At 42.5% G+C, this 11,684-nt stretch overlaps 1 protein-coding gene across 1 annotated transcript; it reads left to right on the top strand.

Annotated features, from left to right (window-relative positions):
* Window positions 1–2,615: 2,615 nt before the first annotated feature.
* Window positions 2,616–6,122, top strand: Rgs2 (regulator of G protein signaling 2). Its single transcript, XM_032915251.1, has 5 exons — window positions 2,616–2,765; window positions 3,742–3,843; window positions 3,953–4,014; window positions 4,553–4,719; window positions 4,952–6,122. The coding sequence occupies exons 1-5, from the start codon at window positions 2,656–2,658 to the stop codon at window positions 5,144–5,146; spliced, it is 636 nt and encodes a 211-aa protein (XP_032771142.1). The 5' UTR covers window positions 2,616–2,655; the 3' UTR covers window positions 5,147–6,122.
* Window positions 6,123–11,684: the final 5,562 nt, after the last annotated feature.

Genomic DNA, 11,684 nt, shown 5'->3' with positions numbered 1-11,684 from the left:
CTGCTTCCGCCACCACAAAATGGAAACTGTGTGTCATCTTAGTCTTTAGCAATCCTATTTACCTAAAAGCCAACTGTAACAACAACAAACTCTAAAGGGAAGTCACCAGACATGAAGCTGTTACTTTAAATATGTTCGCCAGTCTTGAGGAAGACCTTAACCTGGGGATTTACTTCTGGTGGAGATAGAGTCCAGGGCTCCTTCTGTGCTTAGCAAGCATTCTACCATTATATTCCCTCCCAGCCCAATGTGGTAACTTCTCAAGAAAAAGAGGTTTCTTCTGTCTGTAGTAGGTACTGCCCAAACTCACAGAAATACCAGTGGTTGTAAATGTATGTGATTTTGTCAAGTGATCATAATTTCCACAGAGAAAAATAATTTTTGACTTAATACCAATTGTCAGAAAAGGCTTGTGGGGGGAATACATGTATTAAATACAAAAATCATCTAGGGTAGTCTATTTTTCAACCAGTTAGTAGGGTACATGTCAATTTACTTTGTTAATGTATAAAAAGGACAGAGCTTTTCAAGCTTTTGGTTTATTGTCCTTACTCGTTTATTATATAGACAGTGATTTATCGCAAGCTTGTCACAACAAACCTGTGTTATCTTGATAGTTAATAGAATTTATACATCTAGAACCTAATTAATTTTGAGTTACTTCTTGAGATTTTTTTATACTGAAAAGCTGGCTTGAAAAGCCCCATTTATATGTGCAAATTAATGCATTTTGTTGACATTACAAAATGTCTTAAATGCAGGATTTGCATAGTATCTTTTAAGACTGGTTAAAAAGAAAAATCCTACTGCTGTTATTAGTCTTGAGAGCTAGGGCTCAGGCAGGGGGAAAGTGACTGCCCCAATAGCCACTTAGCAACTACTGGCTAAACACTGGCTCTGATTGCACCTGCCTACAGCCACAAGTGTCAAGGGTCATCTGAGCTACACAGAAACATATATGTTGATGATTTTAATGCCCAGGTTTGTTAAGTGAAAAATATATTCCTGATTTGTACTATTGGAAAAAATCAAATATGCCCACACATTACACATATTTTTAAACAGCAACACTGTTTCCATTTTGCATGCTTAATAAATATGCATTAAATCGTCAGACATTGAAACAAATGTAGGAACAGTGCAGTTCTGCTGGGCTTATTAAAAATCCCATCTTAGCCATTCATAAGTGTGCTTTCAAGTATTTGTTACTAAAATCAAAATGATATTCCTTCTATAATAAAGGCTGTAGCAATTTTCTTCATTAGCGACTGCAGACTTTAGTTTCTGACTCAAACCTGGAGCTCAACTATGCACAGCTTGTAACAATGTGTTGCTTGGATCCCAGTTTGACGGATGGGTCTTCATTTTCCTTTTAGTAGGTCTAGTATGAAACAGAACAACTGGAGCCTAAGCTGTACCTTTTTGTTAGTCTATCTGTTGAGACTTTATGGGAAAACCACTTAGGCATTGCACCGCATCATTCTGGTAACATAGGAAGCTGAATCAGTTTGTAGTTGAAGTCACGTATTGGTTCTTACAAATCAGGGCATATTAAACCCTGCAGGAGCGAAGACGTGATTCTGAGGATATCACAAAAGAAGCTTGTCCAAACAGATTACACCTACGGGCTCTCACATCTAGCTCTAGCCCCCAGCCTTAATTTAAGCAATTGAACATCTGGTAAATCCTAAGCCTGTTCAACTGAGAATGACTCATGAGGAAATCCTGATTCCTTACACCCTGAAACTACAAATGATCCGGGTGCAGCCGAACTGGGAATCTTGGGTTTCCCTTTGTACTTATCACTTATCACTCAGATCTATGCTATGCCCGGAGGGAGATGCCCATCAGGGAGATGCCCAGCGGGTCTCCTGGGGAACGACCTTGCAACGTCACAGCCTGCTGCAACCATGCATTTAAAGATCAAGACTGCAGAACCCTTTAAAACACCAGGTTTTAAGAAACACTTTCTCCTGCTTCCTCCCTGAGCAGCCTGTATTCCCTTAAGGAAATCCAAGGTGCCTCAGAGAGCTACAGAGTCACAGCACCTAGTTCAGTAGCCTGTGTTTCAGGGTTCTCTAGTTGTTGATTTCCTTCTCCAAAATAGGTGGAGTGGCTGAGTGCAGTCAGCAGGACTCTCCCATCCCGGCTTCAGTTTATAGGTGTCCGGATGAACAAAAGACAAGTTGCAAAGGTGGGGGGCACACACCAAAACCACACAGCGCGCACACACACACACACACACACACACACACACACACACACACACACACACACACACACACACACACACACAACAACAATACGGTCTTCACTCAAGAAAAAGCCACAAACTCAGGACCCTTCACGGCTGTGGCCGCCTGAGCTGCCTAACAGCGATCGCTCTCTGTCCCCGCCCGCCACCTCCCACCCTGTGTGCGCACGAGGATGCGGCGCCTACGTCAACAGCGCCCTCACTTCCAGACCCTTCGGCGGCTGCCGTGACTGCCGCAGGCCCGCGTGACCCCGCCCTCGTGCCGTCTGCAGCGGGCCAATCCGCGCCCTCTAGAGGCGTGGCCGACGCCTCCAGGTCCCGCCCCTGCGCCGCCGCCCGCCTTAAAAGCTCGCGCCGCGCTCCCGGCCGCAAACAGCTGCGGTGGCCGCGGGTGTCTGAGAATGCAAAGTGCCATGTTCCTGGCTGTCCAGCACGACTGCGTACCCATGGACAAGAGCGCAGGCAACGGCCCCAAGGTCGAGGAGAAGCGGGAGAAAATGAAGCGGACCCTGTGAGTATGCCCTCTCTCCCTAAGAGTTCCTACCCTGCCTGGCTTTGCTGCTAGGGACCGACCTTCTCTCGATCTCGGCTAGGAATACTCTAGACTGCGCCTCTGCAAAGAAAGTGTGGGAGAGTTGGGGGCTTGTGGGGGAAGAGAAAAAGTTAGCTTGCTAGACCTGGTGGTATGTGCTTTTTCTATGTGAGCTCAGAGAGTTTAAGAACTGTAGGAAATGGTCGAAGAAGGTGGCGGTAGATGGGCTGAGAAGGCGCTGGTTGGCTTTTTTTGTTCTGCATTTAATGTAGCATCAGACTCCTGCAGCGGAATGAAGTCCACCGGCGCCTAGTCGTTGCATTGTTAGTTCTGAGCTGCTTGCATAGCTGCTGGGTGGGGATGTTTGAATTGATTCGCAATGTATGCGATCCGTTTTTAAATCATAAAGTAGGTCTCACCCAGTCACGACTATGGAATGAGTAATTCGCTCTGCAGTATCTGCTGCAGAGCAGCACTGTGGGCGGCCTGAGAAGGGAGCTAGGGAATCCAACACACACACACACACACACACACACACACACACACACACACACACACACACACACACACACACACACACACACCCCCTATGCATTGTCTCTGGCATAGTCCAGACCCTCCTGCCTCCGGTGCAGAAAGGGAAAAAACAGCAGCTGTTCTCAATCATAAAATGTCAGCAAGTTGTAGTCAACCACACAGAAAAACCGCTACCTGTTTATTAGGTCAGAAATAGCTGGTGAAAATGTAAACTGCCTTAGCTCTTACCTAGTCCTATCCTGCTTGTGAAGCTCATTATAGTCAGACTAATGGAGAAAAGCCAGGAGGTGCTGGGTTTAAATGCTAAGGGAATGAGACTCATTGTCTGCTTTGTCTGTAGCTACTGCAGCTGATGATAATTTTACCATTCAAGAATTGCTACTTGAAGTATATTTTCTTTCTTTCTTTTTTCTTCCAGCTTAAAAGATTGGAAGACCCGTTTGAGCTATTTCTTGCAAAACTCCTCTACTCCTGGGAAGCCCAAAACTGGCAAGAAAAGCAAACAGCAAACTTTTATCAAGTGAGTTTCGAATCCTGTAGTTACAGAGATGAGTATCTGGTCAAACCAGTGGACAGGAAAGGGGAGCTGTCATGTGTGGTGGAGCTCATGTGTGGAACTTCTCTTGCAGGCCTTCTCCTGAGGAAGCGTTGCTCTGGGCAGAAGCATTTGATGAACTGCTGGCCAGCAAATGTAAGTTAACCTCTTGAATGTGAGCTCTTGCCGGTATCTCAAAGCCTAGAAATGTTCCCTTCGCACCACAAAATGAGCAGTTTACAAGAAATGCATTAGACATTACCACCACCGACAGTACAAAGCCTGTTTCTCTTTCCCTTATATCACTAAATTTAATCATAGGGAAGCAAGAGGTATTCAACTCAGGTGGGGAAGAAAAATTAGCCTAAAAATTAAAATGCCAGTTACTCATAGCTATGATTGAGTCAGCTTTTCCATTACATAGAATATTTTCAAAAGCCCTAGTTCCTAGTGCACTTAGAGTCGTCCTGTAAATACTGGTCTTGGCATTGACAGGGAAGTTAAGTATACTTTTTGTTGCAGACTACAAGCTTAAGCGTTTTGCTTACTGGCATCTCAGTGCTTAAAGAGCTAGACTTCCAGAATGACAGGCTTGAATGAAGTCTAGGAAACTGATCATTTTGTACTAGGAGAGCTGTGTGTAATTCGGCCATTCCATTCATATTCTTCATACCGCGTCTCCTTGTGCTTCCAGATGGGCTTGCTGCATTCAGAGCGTTTTTAAAGTCCGAGTTCTGTGAAGAAAATATTGAATTCTGGTTGGCTTGCGAAGACTTCAAGAAAACCAAATCACCACAGAAACTGTCCTCAAAAGCAAGGAAAATATACACCGACTTCATCGAGAAGGAAGCTCCCAAAGAGGTAAGAAAGCAGGTTCCTCAGATCGTCTTCAATACTGAAGGGAAACACGAGACTTGAATACACTGCGTTCATACTCAAGTGAGAGCAGCCATGTATGGCTCTCCTAACATTTAAGTTTCTCCCAAAACTGACAGTTATAACTGATCACAAACTATACCTTCATATTTTATTATTAAGCATCGATCTGTACCATTGAATAGCAAATAAATGGAGTTTTCTTTTGTTCTTTCAGATAAACATAGACTTTCAAACAAAAACTCTGATTGCCCAAAATATCCAAGAGGCTACAAGTGGCTGCTTCACCACAGCTCAGAAGAGGGTGTACAGCCTGATGGAGAACAACTCTTATCCTCGTTTCTTGGAATCCGAATTTTATCAGGACTTGTGTAAAAAGCCACAGATCACCACGGAGCCCCATGCTACATGAGACAGGGAGACCCCCACTGAGGACATTCCATTCTGTCTCCCGAGAGCAAAGGCTGTAACCTGCCAGAAAAAAAAAACAAAACTGACCTTGAATTCAGCCTGAGTGTTAGGAAAACATCGCTCAGAACTATTGATTCAACGTTGGGTAGTGAATCAGGAAGCCAGCAACCTAGGAGAGTCTCTGTGAGAAGTTTCCCTTGCTGTGTGAAGAACAGAGGGAGGGAACAGGGTTCTGAATGGGCTCGTCCCTGTCAGGAAAGCAAGGTCTGAGATGAAAGATACAATGGAATGTTGTTGGAGCATTTAAAATCAATAGGTCTGGGATTATGTGGCCTTAGCTAGCTGGCTGTACACCTTTCCCTGAACTAGTCCATGTTACCACGTAGTGGTTTTAGTTCTAGTTTTAATATTTTAGTACTAAGTAACATTATAATGTTTACTGTGTGCAAGGGTGTTGACTGACGTTCTTAGGACTACAGACATTAGTACTATTGTGTCATGTATCACTGAAACTGAAAAGCGTGTTTGCATTGTTAAATGGTGTGTGTGAGATGGAGTGAATGCTGTGCCGTGCTGTAGAACCAGCGTCCGTTCCGAGTGCCAAAAACTGTCTTGCGGGCAGCTAAACTTTGAAGTGGTTTTTGAATACTTTTGAATAAATTTATTTTGCTAAATAATGTCATTGAACATTTGGAAGTCCAGATGTGGTTCTGTTGTTCGATTTCAGTAACTGGAAACATGTCAGATATAAGAGAGAATGACTTTCTAGTAAAGAGGTATCAGTGTGGGTTAATTGTTGTGCCTGTCCACTGAGAAATCGACAGCCCTGAGAAGTGAGGAATGATTGCTTCCGGGAAGATGTTCTCTTTAATCCTATAGACATGATGTAGTCTTAAGAAAATCAGATCACATTCCTAGGACCATTCATTGTGAAAGTCAAATGTGTTATTTAATAAAAGAAAAAGAAAAAAACAGCATTGACCTGTGTGTTAAGGACCAGCTAAAAATTAGTAATTAAAGTTACACAGCCTGATAGAAGGAAAGGTTCGTGTGAATGTGGGCCTGCCTGGTGTATTCTTGGTTCCAGGCCCCTGACATGGGCAGGACATACCTGATCAGCTCTTTCTTCTGTGATGGGTCAATACAAAACATCCTAATTTTCCTGCACCTCCTGCCTTTGTTTAGCTAATAATCTGTGCTACTCTGGGTAACACTGAAGAAAGCAAATGCTTTGCTGGAGCTGAATGCAGGAATATTTTCTAGCTGCAAAAAGCCCTCATTCTAGCTAGTTTGGACAAATTCCCTTTCTGAAGCAAACTTTCTATATCTGGAACAGTTTTAGTAAATGGGAGGAGATGGGGGGGCACCCTCAGCTTGAAATTGGAACACCTTTGTTCAAGTAATGACATCCCATAGCTTCGTGACCCTAAGAGTACCCATTTTATGCCCTTGTCCCTCCCTGAATACCTCTCTGCCTATCTCCCTGATATCTCTACACAGTAAGGGGTCCTTCAGAAATGGGAACTACTGAAAGGTGACTTTTTCTATTTGCCAAGGAAAATGGCCCACAGTATTGCGAGTGCTGTTTCTTTGTGGCTACCCCTAATTCACACTTTTAACCAGATGTCTGAAACAAGCACAAGTACAGGAGGGGCAACTTTGTTCATTTTAGGATCACCAGCAGCCAGAATGGCATGTAGCAGGTCCAGGATAAATACCATTGATGTAAGTGAGTTCTGAATTCATTGAAACAGTGAGACTGTAGTGGAAATATGGCACAAATGTCTCAGGTCTGCACAGTGCTTAACTCCTATTAAGGCTTCACCTAACAAATCTACTTTGCCACTAAGTCCTATTCACCTCACATTCTGTCCAGCTTTTCCTCAGTCCCCAGTCTCATGGAAGATGCCACCATGCCTGCAGTTAACCCACCACCATCTGCTCTCTCCTACCCCTAATATATTGCCTTCTCAACTCTAGAGATGTTTGCAACACACAAACCTGATCTGGCCTCCTGTCACTTACTGGACAGGTCTCCAGAACATTAAGATGAAAGCATCCCTAATATAGCATAGCCCTGCAGGGCTGACTTCCTCTTCCGTTCTACCCTTGTACACAATCCCCTGTGCCAGCATCGCTGGTCACCTTCCATTTGCTTGAAGATGCTATGTCCCTGGGCCCCAGGGAATCTTTCCGTCTAATGGTTCCTCCCTGCACAGTGTAATTTTAGTTCTTGCTCACCACACACCGAACGATGCAATTGCCACTTCCCCAGGGAAGTGGACTCAGACCTCCGTACCTAGACCACATCTCTTTGTAGATGTTGTCAAGCACCAGGTTCTGTAATTTAGTACTAAATAGAGGCATTTCTTATTGCTTTTACAATTGTTTGATAACTTTTCTGGTTAGATTATGAAAAGCACAAGTGAAAATCCTGTGCTTTTTTTTTTCTCTCTACTCTATACTGATTCCAGCAATGGTTATACAACATGAGCAGAATGGATGGATGGATGGATGGATGGATGGATGGATGGATGGATGGATGGATGGATGGATGCATGGATGGATGGATAGATCGATGGATGGATGGATGGATGGATGGATGGATGGATGGATGGATGGATAGATGGATGGATGGATAGAGGGATGGATGGATGTTGGAAAAACCTGTATGGAATTAGTGAGATAGAAAGTATCTGTTGACACACAGAGAGATAAAGACAAATTTTACTCGGGATTTTTTTATTTGTTGTTAGGTGGGTTTTTTTGTTCGTTTGTTTAAAGAAGAAATCAGATTATAATTTCCAAGCTAGTCCAAAATTCCTAGGCTTAAATGATTCTCCTATGTCAGGCTCTGAGGTAGGTAGACCTACAGGCATATTTGACTATACTCAGCTTTTTTTAAAGTGCAAGTTTTGAAAAGTCCAGTCTCGAATGGGAATGTAAGTATTTTCAGAACTTTTTCATTTGACAATCAATCAATAAATATTTTTAACCAGACATATTCCCCATGGCATTTGACCTTTGGTAGAAAGAAAAAGCCAGCAACAAAAATAATAAATAAATCAAACGTTTTGACTTGCAGAGCTTTGGAAAGCATACACTTTATTGAGATGGTATTTTCCATGGCCTCTTGTGTGGAACAAACTGAAACAGATTTCAGATTAGAAACCACATACCTCCACAAATAAGTTTAACTTACTGTTCCAGTTTCCCACAGTTCAAACACTCGGGACAGACAGTCCATTCATTTCGATAATTCTTCATTGTGAATGTATTCTAATGCCAAAGATTTTTCAAAATATAGTCATTTCACAAGTCACAATGAAGTAAATATAGCCAGAGTTGTTTTTATCGTCATGTGAGCAGAGCGAGCAAGACAATAACTTTCAGTGAAATTACCCAAAATTTAATGGGAAAGACTCGTGTAGTGCTTTTGTGTTGTTGCATTGTAGTATTCCATCATTTGGGTCCAGAGAGTAATAAAAGGCAGAGGCTGGGAACTTCTGTTAGGAGGAGGGTTATTCCAGTAAAAACGCTACGATTCTAGAAAATGAGGAGATGAGAAACCTGCCCTGTGCCGAGCTCTGTTTCCCTAGATTGATCTGAAATTGCATCTGAGGGATTGGTCTGAGCTATAGAGAGCATTGCCATCACCAAAAGGCACACTTTGACAGGTCTGGCTCAGGGACTTTTTGACGTATGTAGTCCCTTTTGTCAGTGAGTCTTCAGTAATCATTGGTAATTCTTGGCTGAAGAGCAGCCTGGAGTTACTTAATGTGATGATAACAGCCTAGAAGTTCTGCTGTGACCTACAGGATAAAAGAGGTAGTCTAAGGCCACAGCACAATAAAGGAAGGCCTGGGGATCCATGACCCAGCATGGCCAACACACAATGTTAAGAGTAGGGTGCAAAGGGTAGAACAGAAGGTGGAGGGCCTTGAATAGTCAAGGTTAAAATTTTCTCATGAGAGCATTAGACACCAAACTTAACTAAAGTTTATGGAAACAACTCAGAACAGCAATATGAAGATTGAAAGTATGGAAACTGGAAGTTGATTAAAAGATTACAGTCTGAGGTCAGATGTGAAATTCTATCTGTCTACCCCAGAACATGTGCAAATAATTGCATTCAGCTTATATTAAATTACACATTTATCTATTCTGTTCAAGGCACTGATATTTGCCACATGGCAATTGATGGAAAGATGTGCTCCCTGTTCTCTGAGTAGCACCAATTAAGTAAGTGATGAAATAAATATAAAAAAAAACAAAATATAACCAAGAATAGTGACATGGTTAATATTAACACTTTGCATGATGACAGAGTTGAGAGTTCAATTGTCTAAAAGGAAGGAAGGAAAAGAGGGTAGGAAAGAAGAAAGAAAAGGAAAGAAAGAAAGAAAGGAAGGAAGAAAGAAAGAAGAAAGAAAGAAAGAAAGAAAGAAAGAAAGAAAGAAAGAAAGAAAGGAAGAAAGAAAGAAAGGCAGAAGGAGGGAAGAAAGAGAAAGAGGAAACTTTGTGTTGAAATAACACGACAGATTTTGTGAATAGAGGATCTATTCGGGAGGAGAAAACATCTAAAAGAGGAACCACAATACATCTTCATTTTAAGATGATAATTTGGAAGGCAGGTATTTTGAAAAGGGATACATATTTGAAGATTACTGTTGACTTTAGGTTTGGCAATATTTGTAAAGGTTTCCTGAGTACAGAACATATACAAGAGTAGACCAGATGGCCCCCTGTTGTGAGAGGCAGATGCAAAGCAGAACTCAAACATTGCATTTAATTTTGTTGCTTAATTTTTATACATTTTAATTAAAATAGAACTATACCACTTTCCTCCTTCCCTTTCTATCTCTCTAGCCTCTCCCAGGTACCCTCGTTTCAACCCTTTTCATTAACTCCAACCCAAATCCTCAAATTAAGTGCCTCTTTTCTTTATTAGTTACATATCTATATATGTATTTATATGTGCACAAGCATATAAATTCACCCTGCTGAATCTGTTTTTGTTACTTATGTGTATATAGTTTCAGGGCTGACCACTTTGTATGAGATAAGTCATAAAAGGACTCATCTCTGAGAGAAGCTAATTCTCCTCTCTGGGGAGTCATCAGTTCTCTTTAGTTCTTTGTCTAGGAATGGGACCTGTGACATTTATACCCTTCCCTGTAGTTTGATAGATCTATTGTCCCAGTTTTGCTCATGCAGCCATTTCTAGAGGAGACTGTTTAACCTAAGACTTTCGCGTATCCTGGCTCTGACAATCTTTCTGACCTCCCTTCTGATATATTTCCTGAGTCACAGATTCAAGAGCTGAATCTGCTGGGCCTCTGCTCCTCCTGCTCCATTGATCTCTGTACTGTGTCCATTGCAGTTCTCTGTGGTAGTCTCTATTTGCTGAGAAGAGAAGAGATGCTTTTATGTAAAATGTATTAGCTATTCTTATGCCCACTATCTGTGTTCATATAGTACTATAGTACGGAATTATATGCTGGTCTAGTAGAGTGATGTTAGCAAGCACTTTTTTAAGGCCCATGACTTCAGTAGCCCTGGGAATTTGATTGGATTTATAGTACAAGGCATTATTTCTCTCCTGTTGAATGGGTCTCGAGTCCAATTAGACAGCTGTAGGTTACCATCTATATTCGAGTGCACCTTTCCAGTTATCTCCCCATGCTGGTGACTGCTGTGGTTCATAGGTGTTGCAGCTGGGCTGGGCTATGAATTGCTTCTTTAGGGATAGTCTCTGGTGCACTGTGAGGAACATTCACCTGTCAGTAAAAAGATAATTGCTCAAGGAGCTGAGACAGGATTAGAAGATGGACCAATTTGGGGGGGGGTATTCTGGGAGAGAAACAGGCATGGGAGGAGAAGATTCAGCCCCATCACATGTAACGGACAACCAGGTAACTGGCCATGTGGCAGAACGTAGAATAGAATAATGAGACTATTGAGATCTGAGCTAGTCAAGGACAGAGCTCTTGCTTTTGGCCTAGGCTTTTATTCATATATGATAAGTCTCAGAATTGTTAACTGCTGAATCTGGGCAGTTGTGGGAAAAGCCTGCCTTTACATACAGTGCCCAACATGGAAATCTTAGAGCCTAAGCTTAGAGCCTGAGAAAAATTTCCAGGGTAGATGACAATTTCCTGGCCAAGGAATGGCTAACTTCCAGGAGGGTGAATTTGGAAATACAGACCCTTACCTCCCCTGCTATGCCTCCCTACCCCATCCCCCTAAGTGCAGCATGGCTGACTGCTGGGGAAAGTGGAGGCCTGTGAACAGCTGGATGGAACGGAAGGGGCAGAGTGAGCCACCATAGGCACATGCTGGTCTGAGGAGCCTACAGATGAACAGAAGGGCAAACGGAACCTTTTCCTAGAGCTGTGGTAGGACTGAACAGCTGCAACCCTCTAAACTGGTAAGGTATTAAGTTTGAAAACAGTAAAGGAGGAGGAGGAGGAGGAGGAGGAGGAGGAGGAAGAAAAGAAAACTGAATATAAAATTCACAGGAATAAATAGTTACTTTG

This window comes from Rattus rattus, chromosome 10 (genome assembly GCF_011064425.1).
Source record: "Rattus rattus isolate New Zealand chromosome 10, Rrattus_CSIRO_v1, whole genome shotgun sequence".
NCBI lineage: Eukaryota > Metazoa > Chordata > Mammalia > Rodentia > Muridae > Rattus > Rattus rattus.
This window is presented reverse-complemented; position numbering and strand designations above follow the sequence as displayed.